A 26,808-nucleotide genomic window follows, 5' to 3' on the forward strand; every position below is an offset into this window, starting at 1 on the left:
TTACATGGGTGCATGCTTTATTTATTGGACCGTACTGCAGGCTTGATTTGCCTGGTAATGAAAAATCTTCAATTTTTTAAAATCCACTGCAGCACCATTTACAAAGATGCTTTCGTGTTGAATCTGAAGCAAAATCACTATACCCCCTTTTTCTGCAACACTCATTTGTCACACTGTTGTCCGCCAGAGGAGCACAACTGGCCTCGTTTAGCCTTGCTGAAGGCAATTTGTGACCTCAAGAGCTGACAAATGTAATCTCCGTCAACATAACCAGCTAGTTATTTATTTATTCGTTCTTTTTATCCCCTGCAAATCAAACTGTAATGTTAAAAAAAAAAAAAAGATCATAAATTCACTTTATAGGATGGTCTGATTGCCACAAGTTGTAAAGTACTAATAAGGCTTTGATGCAGTCTTTTGATGATTGGTAACAATCATACAGACGAGACATTGGTTTTTTTTTTCTTCCCTTACACTTGTCTCAATACCATATTTGTGGCTCTTCCTATGATGAGGGGTTCCAACTTTGTGACATGCCACTCAAAATGTAAAACTGCAAGGAGAGCTTTAAATATGGGTTATAATTAATAGTTTTAGTACCCTGGTATATACATCAGAAGGGGGAGATAACATCCTCCCACTGCGCTGTGCAGGAGACCGCACTCAAAACTGTGAAAATCTGGCGTCACGCGTGTAACCTGGACACTATTTTTGTAAATCTTTTGGCTCAAAAATGGGTCATAGTCATGATTTCTCATAGGGAAATAATAATATAGGAACTCTTAATCGAGAAAGAAAAGAATTTCAGATATCATGCAGAAAAAAAAAGTAAAAAGCATAAATTGGCTAACAGTTTTAACAAAATTTCATGTAGATTTTACCCAGAAAAACTATTGGGCCAGAGTTGTGATAACACATGAAAATATGTTATTTACCAGCTGAGGCCACGGTATTTCACCATACGGATCGACCTTAAGCTGGTAATATATATATTTTTTCTTTACCAAATTCTAACAGAAAACGAGAGCGCCCGAAAGGGAAAACCGAGCCGAGCCGCCATTTTGAATCCTCATTCACGGCTGTAATGCAAATGGCTTCCTCCTCGGTATACAAGTGCACTTCCATGGCAGGAAAAAAACTACATTTTGCCGCCTATGTCGTCCCCTATTTACACAAAACTGAGTCATTCAGGATTCAGCCATGTTTTTGCTCGGCATTAGCAACAGTTAGCGGTTTTTAGCTTTCTCCTGAAATGTTTTCTTTTATTTCTTCTTCCTCAGGGTAGTAAAACTCGCTTTCGCTGCGAAGACTGTCGTTATCGCTATCCATGCTGTAAAATTAACGCTATTCTCCTGAGAAATGTGAAAATAAATGTTGACAAAAATTGCTATGATGTTTGTTGTTGTTGCGAATGAACGAGTCACCAGAGGTCCACATCCAGGGTCCGTATCGTAGGATACGGACCCGCTCGCCAGCTAATCAGAGCGCAGGATTTGATGGAAACTGGACCGCGAAAAAAATAAACCTTGTTATTTAACCTGAGGAAAAAATAAAATAACTTTATTCATAAAACATTTACGAATTGAAACTACAGGGGTCACTGGTGCGTAACGCATGTTAACATGGTTGAAATTTTGTTGGACCTTGCCACCATTACATGCATCCCGGATGTCTCGCACAGTGACCTGAGTATGTCTGGAGATCCCTATGACCTCTTAAGCTCAGTCTTAACACTTCAGAGTAGGAATTAGCAGGTACCCATTTCGCACGTAACAGGTGGACAGAGGGTTACATTTAAATCCAAATAAAAGACATTTATCAGAATTTTTTGCCAAAAAACTCTAACAGTCAGATTTATATCTACTGAAAAACACACATACGCCTGGATTTTATTTAATTTAAAAAATGGCCTCTTAAACCCTATCTGAACGGTCGTAATTTAGATGGACAGAGGATTTGACGCGATTTTTGATCAGCGCTCACGTGGATTTTGGAAGAGTTAGAATGAAAATATTTTTCCTGTGTTGAACTTCAAGTTTAAGCCTTTCCATCAGTACAATTTTAATTTTATATATCTTATTAAAAGTGACATTGGATTGAAATACCAGCACCAATTGTGTCACAAATCAGGTCCCCAAAACAACGCATTATTTGACGAAGACGATTTAAAAAAAAAAAAAATCCTACAAGATACCTTGCTCATTTTATCAATACTATCTAACAGATTTGGTTTTTATTTCTATTTATTCTCCCTCATGCTACACAACCACAAACGTGGCATATGGCATTTGTAACCCCTTGTCATAGAAAGAGCCTCAAAACATTCATCATATCCACAAACTATGCGAGCTAAACTGAGAATACTTTTGCATCGCTTTCATACAAAGTGCATTCAGTGACCGCTTCTTCCAGAATTCATAAATACTTCTCTGTCAGTATTCACCACCAGCAACATTCTGTACAACACATTTTGCAGACATTTAGATACCCTGTTCAAAACGGTTAACTTTCAGTTCAAAAGCGGACAAAATTTAAATTACTTTAGATGGAAATATGCTGCATTTCAACAAATGAAATTACTGTAAAAGCATGAATTACTGTCCGATTAGTTTGATGTGAGCTGAAAGTTAATTCCGTATATATTTGCAGCCTTGTCACCATCTGTACAAAAGTGGTGATATTTACAGTACATTTAATTTGCGCTAGCAGCACTGGGACAAATTGTTACTCTCAGGATCTTTCTACTTTCTTCTTCTTATTATTATTATTATTATTTTCCTAACATATTTAGGACACACTTTCTTCCTCAATTTTCAACCAATCATCACCAAATTTCACATGAAGACCTCTGGGCTGAATTAAGTTGCTCTGACTTTTGGTGCTGATCCGGATCACCGGGGCTGAATTACACTACTGTTCAAAAGTTTGGGGTCACTTTGAAATGTCCTTATTTTTGAAAGAAAAGCACTGTTCTATTCAATGAAGATCACTTTAAACTAATCAGAAATCCACTCTATACATTGCTAATGTGGTAAATGACTATTCTAGCTGCAAGTGTCTGGTTTTTGGTGCAATATCTCCATAGGTGTATAGAGGCCCATTTCCAGCAACTATCACTCCAGTGTTCTAATGGTACAATGTGTTTGCTCATTGCCTCAGAAGGCTAATGGATGATTAGAAAACCCTTGTACAATCATGTTAGCACAGCTGAAAACAGTTTAGCTCTTTAGAGAAGCTATAAAACTGACCTTCCTTTGAGCAGATTGAGTTTCTGGAGCATCACATTTGTGGGGTCGATTAAATGCTCAAAATGGCCAGAAAAATGTCTTGACTATATTTTCTATTCATTTTACAACTTATGGTGGTAAATAAAAGTGTGACTTTTCATGGAAAACACAAAATGGTTTGGGTGACCCCAAACTTTTGAACGGTAGTGTAAGTTGCTCTGACTTTTGGTGCTGATCCGGATCACCAGGGATGAATTAAGTTATGATTTTTGTTGCTGATCTGAATCACCGGGGATGAATTAAGTTGCTCTGACTTTTGGTGCTGATCTGGATCACCAGGGCTGAATTAAGTTGCTATGACTTTTAGTGCTGATCCGGATCACCAGGGGCAAATTAATTTGCTCTGACTTTTGGTGCTGATCCGGATCACTGGGGCTGAATTAAGCTGCTCTGACTTTTGGTGCTGATCTGAATCATCGAATCTGAATGATCCATGAAAAAACGGGCTTTTTTTCCTCCCTAAGCATCATTCTCTGTCTCTTATCATTCCGGATCTGTAGATTACGGTGACCAGACGTCCTGGTTTGTAAGAGCTAGCACAAATCACTGTGACTTTAGTCCTAGTATCTATCTAGTTCATATTTCCACATGTGAAATTCATAAAATTTGTACTCAAGTCAGTGGATAGATAAGCTGTTTCAGCTAAAGACCTACCTAGGTATTTCAGTTTGTGCCCCCGTTAGCACTTATACAAAAGGAGCCATCTTTGGATTGCCATTTGCTTTCCTTATGTAGTTGTGTATGTGAGTACAATAGATATAGCAAGATGCAGAGAAAGAAGACGTCAACGGAAAAGAGCTAGAACTCTCGTTTCTGATGAAATTAGAGCCACAATAATGGACCATGTGGTAAATCATGATCTGTCCTTGAGGGATGCAGGTCTGAGGGTTCAACCAAACTTGCCTAGATCCACAGTGGCATCAATAGTAAGGATTTTCAGGCAAACCAACAGGTACTGTCCAATAAGGCATTAATTGATATCAGGGTTCTACCTAGGCCTTTTCAGCGTATCGGGCCGATACGCAGTGTTTCCTTACCGCTACGCCCACAATATTGCTGCGACACTAATAAAAAGATTGGCCAATCTTGAAAACGTGGTCTTTTGTTTAATTTTCCCTTTGTTATCCCAACGCAGCAGTGATGGCACGCCGCCATGCGAATGCTCTACATTCGGACATACTCCATTCTCCGTCCACGCCCAGTGCATAGCTGCCCAAGTAGTTCCGTGTGGAGATTGTCACTGATCATGCTCGTCCGGTTTACCTCCTTCCTTATGCGATGTTCGCGGTAAAGTGCCATCCGTGTTAAGAGGCACTTACATGCCATAGATGTAATACGTGCTGGTCCCCGGCAATTTTTTTATGACGCAACACGGTGCATTGAAACCACCGGAGTAACGGTCATTTGGGGAAGGTATGATATGAGTTAGATCTGGATAGTCATGTATTCTAATTGAATGGCTGAAGCTGAAAATAAAGCGGACACTTGAACATCAACTGGTTGTTTTATCCTTATTCCATGAATAGGTCACTAATATGGTTGATTTATTAATTATCATAAGTCTTCATTCAAAAACAAAATCACGGAAACTTTTGGCCAAAAAGTCAATATCACCAAAAAAGAGTGACTTTCAGGGAGGCCTGGGAATGCACTAGAATGCATCTCTGAGCATGTAGAGCCCATGAGCTTTCAGGGGCCTGAGGTGGCCCCCGAATCCCTGGCCGTTATGACTGGTGCCACTACCGTATGCTGATATTTTGGTCTAGTTAGAACCCTGGATGTGTGTGTATATAGTAGTAGTAGTACTGTAATTTCACAGTGTCTTTGGTTCACTACTGCAGGACATTAGCGGTCCTCCCACAGGGGGAGGGGGGGGGGGATATTTACACCTCAACAGGACAATGCAGTAGTTAATTAACCGTCTGAAAGACTTTCATCAGATACCCCTTTTCCACCAAATCAGTTCCAGGGCTGGTTCGGGGCCAGGGCTGGTGTTGGTTCACAACTCGTTCAACTTGCGAGCCAGCTGAGAACCAGTTTGCTTTTCCATAGCTCGCGGTGCTAAGGGAAGCCACGTCATTACGTCGTTGTATACGTCAGTTACGTCGCTACGTTTGCATAAACCTTAGCGCGAATATCGAAGCAAAAACAACACGGAAGAAGCAGCAGCAACAACAATAATAATAATGGATGACTTCGCGTTTGTACAGCTGCTGCTTCTCGTCGCTTAAAAATGGCGATCTTTCGCGATTTTGTTATTGTTGTTGGTCTTAAAGTGCCATTCCACCATTGGATGTATTTTTTTGGCATAAAATACAATATATTTTATGACAACATGACTAGACAGAGAAATCTTTTAGCTTCAAAATGATATATCAAACATTAATTTTTTGACAACGACAAGTATATTAATTTTGCGACCAAAGTCACCTACCCTTTTAATTCCCGCGCGGTAGTGAAACGTGATGTTATTGGCAGGTTCCCCTTCTTGTGTACCACGTCACGTGTGACGTGGCACAGATTATCAGCAATGGCGGATAGAACGCGATTGTCAGCTTCGGAAAAGAAGTGAAGGAAAATAGCAAGTGATGCCCAAAGGAGACGGTCGATGGTGAATATCGGCACAGCAATCGACAAGTGGAAATCGCGTTCTATCCGCCATTGCTGATAATCTGTGCCACGTCACACGTGGTACACAAGAAGGGGAACCTGCCGATGACATCACGTTTCACTACCGCGTGGAAATGAAAAGGGTAGGTGACTTTGGTCGCAAAATTAATATACTTGTCGTTGTCAAAAAATTATGTTTGATATATCATTTTGAAGCTAAAAGATTTCTCTGTCTAGTCATGTTGTCATAAAATATATTGTATTTTATGCCAAAGAATACATCCAATGGTGGAATGGCACTTTAACAACACCCCCCCGCTGACATAAGCAGTTCTTTCCTCTGGCCCAGCAGAGAGTTGCGCTACGTTCACACTGCAAGGCTTAATGCTCAATTCCGATTTTTTTGTGAAATCCGATTTTTTTGTGAGGTCGTTCACATTAACAAATATATGCGACTTGTATGTGATCCTCAGTATGAACGAAAAACGACCTAAAAGTGTTCCGCATGCGCATTGCAGGATACGACGACGTCACATGCAGTGAGCATGGCCAGTGTTTACGGAAGTAAAACCGCCCGGTTGCGGTATGACTCATCCAATCTAGCTTGAATAGCTGCATCCCCCCAAATGGAAATCAGCTCCCTAACCTCTGCGTCCTTCCATTGAGAAGATTCAGAACCTTCACACCCCGAAGCGTCCCTCGCATTGATGTCATGCGCAGGGGCGCAGATACGTTTTTTGAACTGGGAGGGACAAAGCCGCCAGCAAACCAACCCCAACCCCGATATGCCTGTCAAACTTGTTGTTAGTAACCATAGCAACCAAGCTCGAGCTCGCAACCTGTGCAGTCTGCGCAGCTCAACCAACCGAATATCAGTCTTTGTTTTGTTTTATGTGAGTTGTTGCAACTATGTATACACTGCTGTGCACCTCAATAAACCGAATGGTAATTAGTCTTTTGATTTTTCCGTGAGGTTTGCCTTATGCAAAGAAAGACAGCATAGACGTTTTTTCCTCCCTATAAGTGGGGGGGATCGAACGAGGTGAATTTAAATCTGGGTGGGACGAGTCCCACCCTCTATCTGTGCCAGTGATTATGCGCCATGTTGTTGTAACTTTTTTGAGAGACCCGCCGCCTACTTCAGCGCAGAATAGTGACGTTTGTGGCTTGTTGATGACGTGTAAGTCGGATGAATGCGACCTGGCGGTTCAGACTGAAGTCGCATATGAAAAGAGCGGATAGGGATCGGAATTAGGACCACATATCCAAACGGCCTGGGTCGGATTTGAAAAAATCGGATCTGTGTCGTTCATATTGTCGATAAAAGATTGGATACAGGTCACATATGGGCGAAAAGATCGGATTTGAGTCACTTCAGCCTGCAGTGTGAACGTAGCCTTGGTGCTAGCCTGGAACCAGTTTTTCTGGCCCCAGAGCCAGTTCTTTGTCAGTGGAAACAGAAAACCCGGTTCCAAGCTAAGCACTGGCCCCGAACCAGCCCTGGAACTGCTTTGGTGGAAAAGGCGCAAGAGAGGCAGAATTTGCCAGTATTTGAGCTTGTATGGGACAGTGTGGCCTTTCATCGCTCCAGACATCAGTCTTATGAGAGCTTGTGCTATAGTTATGGCAGCATGAGTCACTTCTGGATTCAGTCCAAAGTGTTTTGGTGGTTTCAGTGCATTTTACACCAAAAGTTAGCCGGTGCATGTTTGTAAAGCGCACTGTGTGAGGAGTTTTGAAAAAGTGGACATGGTATTTATTGAGAAGTGTGAAAACGATTGTAATAACCTGTAATACTCGTGATCCTTCAGGTAGAAGTGACCAGAATTAAGGTCCTCCCAGGATCAGTTCTTAACTTACTCCTAAAGAGCAAATGCAGCAAAACCATTTTAACGGTTTCAGCTGTTACAGAACTATTGCGTTTGCGTTTCAGAAGCTTAGTAGCTGCAATACTAGGTTACAGGAACATGTGATGTGACTAATGTGATGTGACTGAGCCCGAAATGATGCTTGAAATAGCAAAACTGCAAACGGGTATAAAGTGAGACTTTTCACATTGTTTAGTGATCTCTGTTTTAATCAGTTCAACTACTGTGTTTCAACAACGCAGGATGTTCTCATATACTAAATGCCAAAACATGCTTACGTTGGTGCTTTAACCTCCTAAGGCCCAAGCTGTTTTTTTTTAACATGCATTTTTTATTTCTCTTTGCTATTTGGGCTTATTAGAACCTGATTAGAATAAAAACTAAGCATCATCTTTTGATAAGATGTACTTTTAGAGAAAAAGTATGTCCACATATGTGGATTCTTGTTCCGAATTTCCATAAAGTGCTGTCCACGCATGTGACCGCTAAGCCCTAGGAGGTTAAATAAATAAATTACCAATTAAGATGACGAGGGTGAGAAAGGCAAAGTTTTAGACAGAGGTCACAGTTTCAGAATTGGACAGGTTAGTTAATTCTTGGGGATGTTCAGAAATTCAATACCTGCCCTTACCAACTAACTAGAGTGGTGACTACAATTATCGACGGTCCATAATTATCGACACCTTTTCAGATTTACCAATAAAAAACAATGTTACAAAAGGTTTCAGTTACGACAGTTATTATTAGTTAATCAATCAACCCGAAGACCCTGCTCGCCCTTTGATCTTATCATCTGATGACACAGCTCGTTACCCAAGATTGAATGTTTTTTAGCACGATCAGCAATTTGAGTAAAACCCGGACGTTATCATTGCAGGTAAGCATGGTGGAAAGATCATGGGCATGCTTTTACCAATCTAATTCACAGATATTTCATGATCTCCTTGTCGAAACCTATTTTGTTTCTTACCCTTTCATTTGACAGTCGCCATTTTGTATCTAAACGCGCGTTTGAGAAGTCATGTGACGTATCGCTAATGCTGGACAAAGTGATCACTATTATCGACACCCTGTGGAATTAAGTGACATTTACAGTACAACTATTATGGATCAATCTTTGTGTAACATTGTTGAAGTAGATGAAGTACTTAAAAAATAAATAAAAGTGCTGTAATTTTATACTTTTTTCTGATCCATAACAGAATGGAATGTTTATAGAGAGTATTTGGAATCCTAGTGCAGTAAATAGAATTAGACCAGAATTAAATTCCTAGTGTGTATATATATGTGTGTGTGTGTGTATATATATATATATATATATATATATATATATATATATATATATATATATATATATACACACACACACACACACAGGTCCTTCTCAAAAAATTAGCATATTTTGATAAAGTTCATTATTTTCTGTAATGTACTCATAAACATTAGACTTTAATATATTTTAGATTCATTACACACAACTGAAGTAGTTCAAGCCTTTTATTGTTTTAATATTGATGATTTTGGCAAAAAAGTAAAGGAAAACGAAAAATCCCTATCTCAAAAAATTAGCATATTTCATCTGACCAATAAAAAAAAGTGTTTTTAATACAAAAAAAGTCAACCTTCAAATAATTATGTTCAGTTATGCACTCAATACTTGGTCGGGAATCCTTTGGCAGAAATGACTGCTTCAATGCGACGTGGCATGGAGGCGATCAGCCTGTGGCACTGCTGAGGTGTTATGGAGGCCCAGGATGCTTCGATAGCGGCCTTAAGCTCATCCACAGTGTTGGGTCTGGTGTCTCTCAACTTCCTCTTCACAATACCCCACAGATTCTCTATGGGGTTGAGGTCAGGAGAGTTGGCAGGCCAATTGAGCACAGTAATACCATGGTCAGTAAACCATTTACCAGTGGTTTTGGCACTGTGAGCAGGTGCCAGGTTGTGCTGAAAAATGAAATCTTCATCTCCATAAAGCTTTTCAGCAGATGGAAGCATGAAGTGCTCCAAAATCTCCTGATAGCTAGCTGCATTGACCCTGCCTTTGATAAAACACAGTGGACCAACATCAGCAGCTGACATGGCACCCCAGACCATCACTGACTGTGGGTACTTGACATTGGACTTCAGGCATTTTGGCATTTCCTTCTCCCCAGTCTTCCTCCAGACTCTGGCACCTTGATTTCCGAATGACATGCAAAATTTGCTTTCATCCGAAAAAAGTACTTTGGACCACTGAGCAACAGTCCAGTGCTGCTTCTCTGTAGCCCATTTCCTGCACACGCCTGTGCACGGTGGCTCTGGATGTTTCTACTCCAGACTCAGTCCACTGCTTCCACAGGTCCCCCAAGGTCTGGAATCGGCCATTCTCCACAATCTTCCTCAGGGTCCGGTCACCTCTTCTGGTTGTGCAGCGTTTTCTGCCACACTTTTTCCTTCCCACAGACGTCCCACTGAGGTGCCTTGATACAGCACTCTGGGAACAGCCTATTCGCTCAGATTTCTTTCTGTGTCTTACCCTCTTGCTTGAGGGTGTCAATGATGACCTTCTGGACAGCAGTCAGGTCGGCAGTCTTACCCATGATTGTGGTTTTGAGTAATGAACCAGACTGGGAGTTTTTAAAAGCCTCAGGAATCTTTTGCAGGTGTTTAGAGTTAAGTCGTTGATTCAGATGATTAGGTTAATAGCTCGTTTAGAGTACCTTTTCATGATGTGCTAATTTTTTGAGATAGGAATTTTGGGTTTTCATGAACTGTATGCCAAAATAATCAGTATTAAAACAATAAAAGACCTGAAATATTTCAGTTGGTGTGCAATGAATCTAAAATATATGAAAGTTTAATTTTTATCATTACATTATGGAAAATAATGAACTTTATCACAATATGCTAATTTTTTGAGAAGGACCTGTGTATGTATGTACGTGTGTGTGTGTGTGTGTGTATATATATATATATATATATATATATATATATATATATAAATAAAAAATTACATGCTTGAAATATTCAGATTTTTCTATTCCATTCAGAAAATATATACATTTTGCAGTTTGTTGTAAATATCTACCATATATTACAAGATCAGTCAACATTTTATATTTTGGTTCGAAGAATGACGTGGTTACGATATCAACTGCCTGTTGAGACTTATTGGTAAACTGCAAAACTAGAAATTAATACAAACAACGAATGATTAACAAAATGTGATCTACGAAAATACTTAAAGTGGGACAAAAAGATTTTCTGACATCAGTTTATTTGTTTACAAACACTAGAATTACTTCCTCATTTACGTAAGCACCGACATCGATATATTTATACAAGATATATTTTGTACTACATACAAGTCTATGTAAAACAAAATTTAAATAAAAACTGTTTTGTTAACTTAATACCACATACTTTTATTTATATATATATATATATATATATATATATATATATATATATATATATATATAAATAATCATCTGGGTGTTGATAACTGTGGAACGGTGTCACGTGATTTCATACGCCGAGTAATCGGGAATCAACTCATTTTTTCCAAGTGGAAGTTTGAGTAATTATTCATGCACAATTTACGTACTGAAAGTCTTTTCTACTTTTGCAATGGCCAAAAGATCATTAAGGTGTTGATAATTGTAGCCGCCGCTCTATTTGAAAGGATTGTGAGAAAGAAAGCTTCCTGGGAGCAGAAGACAAGACCACAATCTAATTTTATACACTATTATCATATCTGGTGTAAAAAGGCCCAAGGAAAAGCCCCAAATCCAGTGTATAATGGGATTGTGGCTCATTGATGATTCGGGCTGATTTGCGGTTAGTGGCTCATGAACTGGCGGCATCATTAATTCTGTAGAACTCATTCGTTCTGCCAGAAGGTTAAGACTTGGTCAGATGGATATTTCAGCCAGTTCTTGACCTTAACCATGTATTTGTTCCAGGTCAGACTTGTAGGTCGGGTGGAATTTTTCAACCCAGTTCATAATTTGCTGCTTGTATTAGTGAGACTTATGATGTTTAGGGTTAGGATTTGGGAAGACTTTGTATTTTAAACTACTTATTACATCATTAAGACTGGACTCATTAATAAATTCAAACCAGAACGTCAAGGCTGTAGTAGCTCATCTGGCCTGCCATCAAAACAACCATGACGACCAAAACATCAAACAGAACTGAAATGTGACGATGTGAGAGAGGACCGACCTCCACGACAAATTATTTACAACGGGAAACCCAACAAAGGACTAAATTTTGTTCTCTGAGGGAAGATCTACCCAAAACATCAATCAGAACTGGAATCGGATGATAAATGAGAGCGGAGATACAATTCTAGTCAGAAGAAAACGTGTTAAGTTGACCTAATGACTAATTTGTTAGCAAAATTGACAATACAATGAGGGTCCGTCTCAGAAACTGGTCTCTCATTTCGGACATTATGGTCAAAAGATACATTTTCTAATTTTACTTTTTTTTTTTTGCATTTGCCTAACACTCAATGTTTAATAAGAATAAAGATAGCATCTTGCTTTATCTGGCCTCCACTGTGGAAAATTTTTTTTTTAATTACAATTCAAATGCTTTTGTACAATTGATTGACATATGAAATAACTACATCATGAGGAATTAAAGCCCTTCCTTCACAGATGAGTGAAAATATTGAATAAATTTCCTCTTTTTGATTGCTTGGGTTAAAAATGCCAAGTTATGATGACTGAATTGATTATTCACTTAAATATGAATATGATACATTTTGGGTATTTGATATGGCGAAATAGGACACACCGGAAAGACGAGAATAACGGCGGTGGTAAAAGAACAGCGACTGTAGCGGCTGAAGGCCGCACGGGTCTCTGCTGCGGCGCGCGAGCAATGGGACATCACTACCGCACCGGACGGAGCGTGAGGCGGGGGCGGGGCAAAATGATTGCCCGTAGATTCTATCAAAAGTTCGATCAAAAGTGACCATGGTTGCAAAATATTGGCCAAAAATACGCAAACACTACGAAATGTGAAAGCAAGATGAAAAAGAAACATTCTATTGCCTTATACTGCAAAACTAAAACAAAATAAACCTGTCACAACTCACCTTTTCAGCGATAACGTCCGAACAGATCACCCGCGTAACAGAAAGACCGCAAATAGAAGCACGATCAACTTCTAACGGAGTGGAAAATTCCATTCTACACGTGCAAATTGTTAATGTGTGTCTTTCCCCGCACACAAATAACACGCTACGGTAAAAAATAGACCACGACTCATTTTATAGCTCAGAAATTCATACAAGACCAGCTACCATCGTAACACATTCTGTAAGAAACATATATTCTGTACCTAACTTTCAGCTTTCGTTTTAAAAAACAAAATCGCAGATTTATAACTAAATTTTTATACGGCGTAGTGATTTTAAGTTACTACTTTTGGTGAGGTAGTGACCTTGACCCTGAGGCTTTCCGTTTAGATCAAAACACACGATCGTATTGGTTTTGGGTTTGCGGAAAATGGAGTTACGACGGTGATCAAATATTTTGCATGATGTTTTATTACGGATATGATTATTCTGTGAGCGCACCGATCCTTAGGTGTATAAAGTTACAACTTAAAATACAATCAGTGATAACTGTAGACTTTTCAGTGGGCTACAGCCTTCTTAAGGGAATGCGATGTAGTCGACCATTTATCATGTCCCAGATCAAGCCGCCATTTTTCCACAAATTTGCAGAATTTTTGCCAAATTCTGAATATTCACATCAAAGATTTAGTTTTATCTGTATTATTTCTCTCATCATTTTATTTCAAATTAAAACCAACATCACCATTCAAAACCGTATAGTTTATTGACTGAGTATATTTATTGGGGTACCGCCACAGTACCCAGTTTCTGAGACTGACCCATGAACAAGTGTTGTGCAGAAGGTTGTTCTTTCAAATAAAACAACCAGAACTGAAATCAATTGAGAACTGAGGGAGGAGATACGGTTTAACTGAAAATAGACAAACTTGTCTACAACAGGAAAATCAACAAACAAACGACCAAGTTTTGTTCCTCACGGGAAGATCGATGCAAAACATCAGTCAGAACTGAAATCGGATGAGAAACGAGAGAGGAGATACAACTGTAGTGAGGGGCCTGGAAAATTTGGCCTAATTAGTAACTCGTTAGCAAAAAATTTGACAAAACAATAATCAAATTTTGTGCGGAGTGATATTAGTTCTTTTAAACAAAACAATCGGAAAGGAAACCCGTGGAGAACTGACGGAGGAGATACGATTTAACTGAACTGTGGACGACAGACAGACGCCACGCCACGCCAACAACTTGGTTGTTGGTCTAGTGGTTAAGCTGTTGGGTTAAGAATCGGAAGGTTCTGAGTTCAAATCCTAGTTAAGTACAAAAAAATGAAGTTAATAGGAATAGGTAGATAAACGAGGAGATACTCGGTAGGTGTAGACAGAGAGGAAATTGATGGAAGAAAGACACAAAAGAAGTGACGGAAAATTCCTTTTAAAAATCTTAGGGAATCCAAGATTTTACCGAGGTTGGAAATTATGAACTAGAGTAAAAATGTTAACCCAGGTCAAAATCACCTAGTTTGAATTTTTTTAACCTGTAACATATTCAAACACTGAAATGTGTGTCAGTTTCTGGATTTGAACCTTACTGGATTTATCTAACCCAAACAATTTAATATTAAAGAGTATATTATGTAAGTGGGGCGGCACGGTGGTGTAGTGGTTAGGCCATCCTTAAAAAAAATTCGTTTCCTGTCCACCGGGTGGGCAAAAAAAATTTCAGTCGGGAGGGAGGGATTTTTTTTTTTTACTATATATGGATGGATAAGAAATCGCAATGCTGTGTTTGCTTTTTCTTTTAGTACTTTTTTTATTACAAAAGCAGACACATTTAATAAAATATGACAGTTAAATCAACTGAAACTTGTACAAAAACTTTAAGTTAGCATTTTAAATGCTGACTGCAACATTTGCAAAACTTTCACAAAGGTACTTAAAATGTCCGACACACGGACTTTTTGTAGTTCTAAATCGGCCGTTAGGCCTAGTTCGGATGAAATTACACTATTAAAATGATCACTGAATGATTTGTTTTTCTGAATCTTTACTATTTTGTTGTTCGCTAGAATACCATTTTGCGATTTCACACTTAAGCAAATGTTTGAAAACTCCGGATCTCCTTCCTTCATGGTGGCTGCCATTTTTTTGTGCCGCACGGCGCATGCGCAGAGCTGATTCGACAGGGCTTTCCACAAGCGCCGGCCACACGATTAAGTCCAGCCGGCTACTTTAATGACTATTTTTGTAGCCCACAGGCTCTAAATATTAATTTCGATTTTAATAAAATTAAATGTTTATCTAACGGACTGACAATAATGTCAAACTGAACCGTTGATCAAGGGAGAGTAACTCATCCGCGCCCCGACATGCGGTGTGCGCGCGCACTCGGCGCATGCTCAGCTGCGTGAATGTGTCATGCACCGAAAATAAGAGATTTACAAGCCAGGAACGCCTCATGATGCAATACGCAAGAAAAGAAAGAAGGTTTACTGCCATTTTACTTTGTATTTGAGTAAAGTGAATAAATAAATGGTCTGTGGAAAATACATTTAATCCTGGGAACTGCGTGCACAGGAGTTTATTTTGTGTTTACTCCCCCCCGGCTGGCTACTTATTTGTCATGGCTGGCTAGTATGAGCCTTAGTGGAAAGCCCTGGGAATGCGGAAATGTCAAGTTCGATTTTAGATTTACGAACCCGAAAAAAATGTCGAAAAACCGGCGTTAAAAAAAAAAAAATTCAACCGCACAAACGGCACTCACCCGGCCGGTGGACCGGAAACAGAACATTTTTTAATAATGGCCTTAGCACTGTCGCCTCACAGCAAGAAGGTCCGGGTTCGAACCCCATGGCCGGCGAGGGCCTTTCTGTGCGGAGTTTGCATGTTGTCCCTGTGTCCGCGTGGGTTTCCTCCGGGTGCTCCGGTTTCCCTCACAGTCCAAAGACATGCAGGTTAGGTTAACTGGTGACTCTAAATTGACCGTAGGTGTGAATGTGAGTGTGAATGGTTGTCTGTGTCTATGTGTCAGCCCTGTGATGACCTGGCGACTTGTCCAGGGTGTACCCCGCCTTTCGCCCGTAGTCAGCTGGGATAGGCTCCAGCTTGCCTGCGACCCTGTAGAACAGGATAAAGCGGCTAGAGATAATGAGATGAGATTATGTAAGTGATCTGAGGTACCTGAAGATCAAAACTTTAATAAATCACATGCATCGTTTGTTTGATGTACATCAAATTACATTAACTAATAGCTTGGCGTAGCGTCCATCGTCCGTCCGTCATCCACAGTTCAGCTAAATCATATCTCCTCTGTCAGTTCTCCACCGATTTCCATTCCCGCTGTTTTGTTTGAAAGAACTCATCACTCCACACAAAACTTGGTTGCCGTTTTGCCAGATTTTTTTGCTAACGAGTTACTCACTGGAATTGTATCTCTCATTTCTGATCGATGTTTTGGGTCGATCTTCGCATGACGAACAAAACTTGGTCGTTTGTTTGTTGATTTTTCTGTTGTAAAAACAATTTATTTTCAGTTAAACCGTATCTCCTCCCTCACTTCTTAATGGATTTCGGTTCTGGTTGTTTTATTTGAAAGAACTAGTCCTTCTGCACAACCCTTAGTCATTGTATTATCAATTTTTTGCGAACAAATTAGTCATTAGGTCAACTTAACGCATTTTCTTCTGACTAGGGCCAAGTTTACATTAGACCGTATCTGTCTCGTTTTCTTCGCGGATGCACTGTCCGTTCACATTAAAACGCCGGGAAACGGGAATCCGCCAGAGCCCACGTATTCAATCCAGTTCGTGTCTGGTCCGGTGCTGTGTAAACATTGAGAATACGCAGATACGCTGTGCTGAGCTCTAGCTGACGTCGTCATTGGACAACATCACTGTGACATCCACCTTCCTGATTCGCTGGCGTTGGGATCACACACACAGCGGCTCAGTCCCGAATCACTGCTCGTGCGCTTCACTCTGTGAGCTACGCAGGGCCAGAGTGCGCACCCTCCAGAGGGCACTCGCTGTTCAGGGCGGAGTGATTTGGAGCGCAGGAGGAAGCGCTGAGCCGCACTGAGGTTTATTTACACATTTCAACCTCCTTCAGGCGCTTAAACTCAGTGAGAACATGAACATCACAGCCAGGTGTGTTTATTTGCTGGAGAAGGTGTTCGCTTGCCATCCTTCCACTTGCAAGTGGTGAGTGACTTGCGCATGCCCGATATGCACTGGGATCATGTGACGTGCCGTCTAATTAGTCATGTGATTAGCGTATCAGTGTATTGGCGTTGCTGTGTGCACGCGAATCATTTTAAAAACGTTAATCTGATGATCCGCTGATTCAAAATAATGTAAACAGGGCCTAGAATCGTATCTCCTCTCTCGTTTATCATGCAAATTCAGTTCTGATCGATGTTTTGGGTAGATCTTCAGTCAGGGAACAAAATTTAGTCCTGTTGTAAACAATTTGTCATGGAGGTCTGTCCTCTCTCTCCCATCGTGACATTTCAATTCTGTTTGATGTCTTGGGAGTCATGGTTGTTTTGACGGCAGGCCAGATGAGCTAGTACGTCCTTGACGTTCTGGTTTTAAAATCCTGCCATAGCTTATTAGTATTATTATTAATAACGGGTTATAAACCATCTGCCATCTCGGTTATTATATTACTCAGCTCATTGAAAGGGTAACTGCAGCCCACTGCTGGTTCAAAGATGCCCTAACGTGTAGCTGCAAAGGTCAAATTAACATGCATCTGTGCCTGACTACTGGCTTTTGGATACTGTCACATGACTGAGGCACTGAATCATACACCGTGTCCTTATTACGGAGATTATTTTTCTGTGCCCGTTCTTCTTGTGTATTCACTGATCTGTTAGAAAGGGATTAGCGCGTACAGAGTTATGAAACCCTCTCCGAGATAATACACAATAGAAGTTTGCTTGCCAGGGTCGTGTTGATGCACAGCATTCACCAAGATCTGCGATGATGAAATTGATACTAATGCTCTCAAGCATTTAAGTACTTTTCATGATTAAACAGGCTCCCAAAGCATTGCGAGTCTGAATCAGCACCAGAAAAAAGTCTGCAATAAATACTCATTACTGCCACCGCATTCCGTTAATGCATCAATAGAAAACTTGTAAACACTCCAATAAGACATCCTCAGGCAGTTGTAGACATGGAAGCTAATTGGGTAATAAGTCACCACGGCTGAAGGAGTTCCAGGTCCTGTATCCTCCTCGTGAAGTAAATGGACACAAGAACCACACAAGTAACATTTTTTTTTTTTAAACAGAAACATCTATATCAGCATGCATTGGAATATAATCATAAAATCACATCAAGGGATTAAAGATGCACCAGATCTACACGACATACTAGTTTTGAGCAATATGTTTATAGCCTACCGTCTTGCACCTCGTCTGGCCTCTTGCGTTTCTCGTAAACCACAATGATGACCACCAGGATGAGGATTTCTGCCAGCACACCAAGGAAAGGCCAGAGTGGGGCCAGGTGACTACGCACTCGCAGGATAGACGTCGATTCCTTAGTCCCAATGACGTTTGAGGCGCTGCAGACGTACTCGCCAGGGTCTGTACTGATGTCAAGGTTTATAACGTTCAGTTCTGTGTAATTGTCTTTGCTCGTGATGAAGAAGCGTCCAGTACTGTTGTCAATGTCCTACAACGTGAAAGAATTGTGCTTCAGGAAGACATTTGGTTATGCATACATCCCCTAAAGGAGGGGTATACCATGGATACCGTTCTTTTTACGCGTCTTGCTGAAGACGCAAACCCTTCGTCAACTTTTAGTTTAGCCATCACGAAGCTGTGACTGGCGTGCAGGTCAGCCTAGATCTATACTTCAGGGAACAGTGGTTCTACGCAGAACCTAAAATTCCCTTTTAGAGAAGCTGCTTGGGATAACATGGGGCATATATTCACACCCTGCACAGCTGTAGCTGAGGAGGAAGAATAATGGCTTAATGCCTGCCTGATCCAATTAGTATAATGGAGTGAGCCATACACGGGCTAAAAACATCCGGATATAAAAAGGGAAAAAAACGTCCTCGTGCAACACTGTCCCTGTAGCAAGGAGCCAAAGACAGGGTCACAATGTCCAAGTGGTCAAAATCACGTGAAAGTCTGAGGGGAAGCCTACAGGTACGAGGCTGCTGTGCAAATGTCTACTACTGGTCTCACGTTGAGGATGGAGATGACTTGGTGAAGCTACGCACAGAACAATGCTACTTTGAGAGAAATTTTATGTCCATGGAGGTAAAAGGGAACATATTAGTCCCTCAAGCATCAACCTAATAAGGGGTTGGTCAACTGAACAACAAGGCTTAGATGACCCATGTCCCTTACAGATCGTGAGCCCTCTGGAAATACCCTCTCAAAGCCTACAAGATGAGCAAGTATTGCAGCCGGATACCATCCCTTGGCACCACTGCTCATTCGTTCTCCACGCAGAAGTAGTTCACAAGATTATCATATTCTGAAGAGTGGCAATGACGTTACATGTCAAGCCATTAGATCCAAGGTCCTCCTTTCACAGCTCCGGGTATCCGAACTCCAAGTGGGGCTGAACCACCTGGTGTCCTGCACAGTCGCTACATGTCACGATACGCAATCTTTCTCGGTCCAATCCACATACAGTCTGTCGATCTCCGTTTGATCACAAAACAATTTTCCTGAATCAACACGTCAGCAACCTCAAATCAATATTATGCCGCTTTTCCACTACCAACGCGGCTGAGTTGGGCTGAGTCGAGCTGAGTGGGGCTGTTGGAGTTGCATTTCGACTACAACCGCGCTGAACCGTGCTGGCTGGAAGTGGGTGGACACATTGGGTGGAGTTAGCGAAAGTGGGTGGACGTCACGTGATGTCGTTAGGCGGCGCAAACAGTGACATCAGTGACCTTTTAAGCGGTAGTCTCACGACCCGGATAGTAAACAATAAACATGGAGTCGTTAGTGTTGCTGGTCTTGGTGCTGTGGCTTGTTGTCACCGACAACGCCAACAGATACTGGCAAGAGCGTATAGATGAGGCGAGGCGCATAAGGCTTCAGAAATTCTCGTAATTCTTCGGTGTTTACAGATCCCAGCGTGCTCGCGGGGCGTGTGTGGGCATGTGAGGACACTCCTCCTCACCAATCAGTGCACAGGGGAGTGTCTCCTCACGCCCCCAGCCCCACTCGGCTCGGTTTGGCTCGCTTCAGCCCCACTCCAAAATGGTGCGAGTTTTGGGTGCTAAGCAGGGCTGAAGCGAGCTGAGTCGTGCTGCTCTGAGGTAGTCGAAACGAAAGCCGTGTCGGGCTGAAGTGAGCTGAAAAAGGGTAGTGGAAAAGGGCCATTAGTGTCCCCTGCTACCAATTTTCTGAATCGAGCCGAAAAGCTTGTCTACTCCACCGGCGCTGCCATGATTGAAAGTCACATGATTGCATTCCTGCATGCTGATTGGCCAAACCTCGAAACAGTGTGTGTGAACCTTACGCGCCGTACTGTTTTACCTACAGACTTTGTGTACTACTTGTTTAATTTCCAACCCTTCCATACCATGACACAGTGTGTTGTGAGCCTCTAGTCCTGTTTTTGTTACTTGCTTTGACAGTTCATTGGTGCGTGGTTCAGAGATGCCAACATACACGATTTGGGTGTAGTAGCTACGGATTTGAAGCGCAGTCACGGTGCTACGTGTTGACCTGAAAATGTTTTTCAACTGGTTTTGCCTGTGTATCAGTTGAATCAACGTATTTTCAGCGTTCGGACTGTTCCACGCGTTATTGTTTACACCGATTCGGATAATTCCGGGAGTTTCCGTATCCTTGTGTTAGCTGCGCTATGATTGGCCGAGAGGTGACCTGATTCATGCTCTTGGCCAATCTGCGCAGCAGTGATGCGTAGTCTTCTTCATCGGTCGTGTTCCAGAACTGAAACTTTCGATTTCTCTCTCAAACTAGTGTCGTCAGGTGTGAAGTGAAGAGTCGTACAACAGAAGGACGCTGGAAAAAGCAAAGTCAGCTCCATACAACAAATTATCTAAGTAACTTCAGCATGTTCAGTTTAATTAAACGTTGTATGGATGGGCATCTTTCAGGATTGACCAAGTCCGGTATTAGACTGGTACACAGTTCAGGAAGTAAATACAGTATTAATTTTGTTGCTATTGAAGGACCTGTACATAAATCTTTTGTATTTTACTCTGGTTTCTGTAGTTGATCATGATGAAACTACTGAAACACTGTATTACAGTATCTGAACCCCTTTTATCTGAACATCCTCTTAGTTAGCCAAACATTTTCTCCAGACAGTTTGGATAATTGAGCTTACAGTAGATCCTGCATTTATTTTCCTCAAAAAGTTGCTCAAAATGGCCTAGACTGCATCTCTGAGCTTCCTTGAAATTTGGTTTCCGAGGCCCCCAGACCCCCGGCCTATTAGGAAGCCTCGCTTTGCTTGGCTTCACCTCGCTGCACTCGGAGATGCTACTCCTTTTTCATTTGTCAGTGTTGGCATCTCTGGTGGCTTCTTGCAGACAAATTCAGCGTCGCTCACCTTTCAACCAATCAACGCGCAGCAACGCATCATGTGATTTCCAAAATGGCAGCACCGGCAGAGTAGACTTGCCCTGTGTCCGAAATCGCTCCTTACTCACTATATACAGTGGTGCTTGAAAGTTTGTGAACCCTTTAGAATTTTCTATATTTCTGCATAAATATGACCGAAAACATCATCAGATTTTCACACAAGTCCTAAAAGTAGATAAAGAGAACCCAGTCAAACAAATGAGGCAAAAATATTATACTTGGTCATTTATTTATTGAGGAAAATGATCCAATATTACATATGTGAGTGGCAAAAGTAAGTGAACCTTTGCTTTCAGTATCTGGTGTGACCCCCTTGTGCAGCAATAACTGCAACTAAACGTTTCCGGTAACTGTTGATCAGTCCTGCACATCGGCTTGGAGGAATTTTAGCCCATTCCTCCATACAGAACAGCTTCAACTCTGGGATGTTGGTGAGTTTCCTCACATGAACTGCTCGCTTCAGGTCCTTCCACAATATTTTGATTGGATTAAGGTCAGGACTTTGACTTGGCCATTCCAGAACATTAACTTTATTCTTCTTTAACCATTCTTTGGTAGAACGACTTGTGTGCTTAGGGTCGTTGTCTTGCTGCATGACCCACCTTCTCTTGAGATGGACAGATGTCCTGACATTTTCCTTTAGAATTCGCTGCTATAATTCAGAATTCATTGTTCCAGCAATGATGGCAAGCTGTCCTGGCCCAGATGCAGCAAAACAGGCCCAAACCATGATACTACCACCACCATGTTTCACAGATGGGATAAGGTTCTTATGCTGGAATGCAGTGTTTTTTCCTTTCTCCAAACATAACGCTTCTCATTTAAACCAAAAAGTTCTATTTTGGTCTCATCTGTCCACAAAACATTTTCAATAGCCTTCTGACTTGTCCACGTGATCTTTAGCAAACTGCAGACGAGCAGCAATGTTCTTTTTGGAGAGCAGTGACTTTCTCCTTGCAACCCTGCCATGCACACCATTGTTGTTCAGTGTTCTCCTGATGGTGGACTCATGAACATTAACATTAGCCAATGTGAGAGAGGCCTTCAGTTGCTTAGAAGTTACCCTGGGGTCCTTTGTGACCTCGCCGACTATTACACGCCTTGCTCTTGGAGTGATCTTTGTTGGTCGACCACTCCTGGGGAGGGTAACAATGGTCTTGAATTTCCTCCATTTGTTCACAATGTGTCTGACTGTGGATGGGTGGAGTCCAAACTCTTTAGAGATGGTTTTGTAACCTTTTCCAGCCTGATGAGCATCAACAACGCTTTTTCTGAGGTCCTCAGAAATCTCCTTTGTTCGTGGCATGATACACTTCCACAAACGTGTTGTGAAGATCAGATGTTGATAGATCCCTGTTCTTTAAATAAAACAGGGTGCCCACTCACACCTGATTGTCATCCCACTGATTGAAAACACCTGACTCTAATTTCACCTTCAAATTAACTGCTAATCCTGGAGGTTCACATACTTTTGCCACTCACAGATATGTAATATTGGATCATTTTCCTCAATAAGTAAATGACCAAGTATAATATTTTTGTCTCATTTGTTTAACTGGGTTCTCTTTATCTACTTTTAGGACTTGTGTGGAAATCTGATGATGTTTTCGGTCATATTTATGCAGAAATATAGAAAATTCTAAAGGGTTCACAAACTTTCAAGCACCACTGTAGTGAGGACGCCATTTTGCAGTGCTGTCCGAAACCTTAGTGAGGATTATTTACACCCTATGTAGTGCACTCAAAGTATCCCAAATGCATCACGAAAAGTAGTGTACAACCGATGGTCACTAACCAAAGCAATATCTCCCATCATGCATTGCAGTCGCGCTGAAAGAAATTTAAATTAAAAGTCTTAAATTTGATTTAATAAAAGTCAGCGGCAAAGAAGAAAGTATTCAAGCTTGATTTAAAAGAACTGAAAGATGCACGTACTTTGTATTGATTAATGTGGGAAATACGCTCAGTATAATATGGATTTATCACAAAAATACATGCGTGTATTTATTATTTTGAAAACCCACCAGCCGACTGATCTGGCACGTTTTAATTGTGCGACAGTAATGACGTAAATACCAATGTGACGGACTAGTGTCCGAAAGCTCCCCCTTCCCCCCCAGTTTTACCAATGAGCTCACTATATAGTCCTCTATATAGTAATTCCCTATGGACCCTTTTCACGTGACGTCACGACAAACGCGGCCGCCATTTTGGACGTGTACTACCAGTAGTTTACCACAGCCAACATTGAGGAACGGCAGCAAAGAAAGTTTTTACTTTCAGCAAGACTTCCATCATGCCACTATATTGTTGTGCACCTGGATGTAGTAACCATCAACAAACAAGGCAAGGTTTATCATTTCATCGGATCCCGATGGAGAAGATGGATAGCAGCCATTAACAGGAAAGATTGGCAGCCCTCAGCATACCAACGCTTGTGTAGTGACCACTTTGTTGGAGGTAAGACGAATAAAATTAGCCAGAAAAGGCATTACATTGCTGTTAACATTCTGTGGCGGCGAGTGTGTAACCAAATAGGTTAAAATAACCCATTGTAACCTCTTTGTTCTTCTGTAGTAGCTATTGTTGACTAGCTAATGTCAACAACATCATAGCTAGTATGTTACTGTAGCAATGTTTACGTTCAATCATTTGGATGACTGTTAAAACCTTTCAGTCTCAAGTTTTTCCTTCACTGTATTTACTAGTTTACTGTAATTATGATCCGGCAGCTATTTACACCGGATCCAGTGTAAATAGCTGCCGGAGCCAACGTCCGAGGTTCCGGAGCGCGCTCCGGCTTGCTCCCCCTCAAATTAAACAGCGCGCTCCGGCTTGCTCCCGGAGTGCTCCGGCCGAGGTTCCGGAGCGCGCTCCGGCTTGCTCCCCCTCAAATTAAGCAGTGCGCTCCAGAAGCCGGAGCGCGCTGCTTAATTTGAGGGGGAGCAAGCCGGAGCGTACGTCAGTCAACAATCCTGGTGGAAGCAAGTAAACGTCATTCTCTAAGCCTGCTAACCTCAATTTTTGCAAATACCTCTCCCTCTGCTCGCCCTGTAAATGCCCTACGTCGCTGGATAGTGAAGGTGTTTTCTGCATCTCGCTCCTTTTTCTTTTATGTTTTTCGTTTGTCGCCTTCCTCACATTCAAACTGATTCGAGCCGAAGTCCACTACATGTCCAAAATGGTGGTCGCGTTTACGAAGGTCACGTGACTGAAAAGGGTCTATATAGGGAGTAGTGAACGAGTGAGTGATTTCGGACACAGGGCTGAAGTTTTCTTCTTGGTTGGGGAAAAAAAAAAACCCACAACCGTTTGGATCAATATTATTGACTTGAATTGAATAACATGTTGGGCCGAGTAATCTTTATCGATTCCTGATCAAAATAAGGCTGGTAGACTGGCTGTGAAGCTAGCAGTTTACGAAATTCATGATTTCTAACACGGGAACCCCCAGCTTTCGGGATTTTTCCGTGTCATAACTTGGGGGAGGGAAGAAGACCGAGGATTGTGTATTGTGACATGTAGCGACTGTTGTCTTCTGCCTTGCTAAAAGACTGGTTATTTCTGCTATCGAGTTGTATTACGAGCCCTGTGATGACCTGGCGACTTGTCCAGGGTGTACCCCGTCTCTCGCCCGTAGTCAGCTGGGACAGGCTCCAGCTTGCCTGCGACCCTGTAGAACAGGATAAGCGGCTACAGATGATGGATGGATGGATAGATAGTTGTATTAGGATTCCGCTAACTGTGACGGGGACACTAATATGAGAACAAGTCCTCCTAATGCACCATCTCCAGGTCCAGAAAGCAAGCAGCTTCCTTTGTGTGTGAATAAATTACATTATCCCTGATCCAGTATCTGGTATATCTGGTCCAGCATTCGACGGTGAAGCCTCCACTCCTTCATGAGAGGCCATGCCTGGACAGAAGGTCAATCATCAGATTGATTTGGCCAGGAACATGTGTTGCCAAAGGGGACCACAAGTGAAGACTGTTTCATGTCAAAATTGAGCGAGACATTTCCAAAAAGGGAAGAGAATGTGTTCTTGCTGCATGCTTGTTTGTGACGACGTTGGTGTGTTGTCCATCCTGATGCAAAAACGCTCGAGGGCCAGCCAGACACGTCGTTAAAGGTTTGCCTCAGGATGATGTTAGCTCCGTGATGTCCGTATACATCGTTAGAAACGAAGTATTGTTGGGAGCACATGAAGAAAAGACCCCCAACATGGCTTACAGTGAGGAATAAATGCATCTTCAGCTCGACATATGAAGATGTGGAATCCCATATCATCACCACCTCATTTATAATGATCTAAAAATGTGTGCTAATTTGCATGTGCAGCGGGTTAAACTGCATCCGCAAATAGCGGGCATGGTGCATTCCCAAAGAACGAATGTGTTAATTACGTCATAGAGAAAGTAGGCGGCGGAAACAATAGGTAAACGAGCTTTCCGAGAGCGCCAGTTGTTTGCAGTGGTCGTGGCAAGTTCAACTGAACTTGGATAACGTTAATTAAACATTACAGTAGGGTATCACCTTGCAGATGCAGAATTAATCGATTTACAGTCGCACTTTTAAGTAAGAACATCCTGAACTGTGCATTCATTAAGCCAAATTCAAATTCCACTCAAAAGACGTGCTATTTTTCACGTGCTCATGTGGAAATTGCGGAAGTCAGTTAATCAGCTTGCACGTTTGTTTGTTTTTTGTGGTTATCAAGTTTGCACAGCTTCTTTACATTAAAACATTGCAGTAAATCAGGGCTTCTCTGTGTTCTACCAAATCTATACTGAACAGTTATCCCACGAAATCGAGTCGTACGTGACCCGATAGCCGAGTCGGCTATAATCCATGTACGACGAGATTGAGTGGAATAACCGTTTTATTCTATCCACATTCACTGGATTTTGAGAAACCGAGCATTTTTGTTTTTATTTTTTGCAAATTCGATCAATAAAATCTTCATACGAAACGTCCGACAATCATTTCCGCTTAGAATGTAAACAAACCGGCGATTTGTGAAAAATGCGATAATTCTTGGGGAAAAAAAATTCCTACCTTCAAATAAGCCTAGGTCACAACCGGACGTACGATTTTTTAGCCGTGCAATTTTTGGCGTTTCCCAAATCGCTGCTTTTTTTTGTTCGTGGAGAAAGACGCACGTTGGCCGTAAGTTTGTCTTGCAACCTGAAAAAAACGTAAGCGCCCGTAGAGTTTGTTTGACATGACAAAGAACCTCTGCGGCCGGTCTGCGGCTCGAAAATCAGCACGTCACACGCACGCGTTTCTTGCGTTTTTTGCACGTACGGCCGGTTGTGACCGAGGCAATACTTTTATTCTATATATATATATATTTTTTTTTAATTGCTTGGGGTTTTGTTT

The 26,808-nt window shown here is 41.5% G+C and overlaps 1 protein-coding gene across 1 annotated transcript in view; it reads right to left on the reverse strand.

Annotated features, from left to right (window-relative positions):
• The window catches only part of nptnb (neuroplastin b), a 130,660-nt gene that overhangs the window by 31,321 nt on the left and 72,531 nt on the right, over window positions 1–26,808 (reverse strand). Inside the window, 1 exon segment of the mRNA XM_060923326.1 lies at window positions 18,246–18,519. Within this exon segment, the coding sequence (XP_060779309.1) occupies window positions 18,246–18,519 (274 nt within the window).

This window comes from Neoarius graeffei, chromosome 6 (genome assembly GCF_027579695.1).
Source record: "Neoarius graeffei isolate fNeoGra1 chromosome 6, fNeoGra1.pri, whole genome shotgun sequence".
Classification (NCBI taxonomy): domain Eukaryota; kingdom Metazoa; phylum Chordata; class Actinopteri; order Siluriformes; family Ariidae; genus Neoarius; species Neoarius graeffei.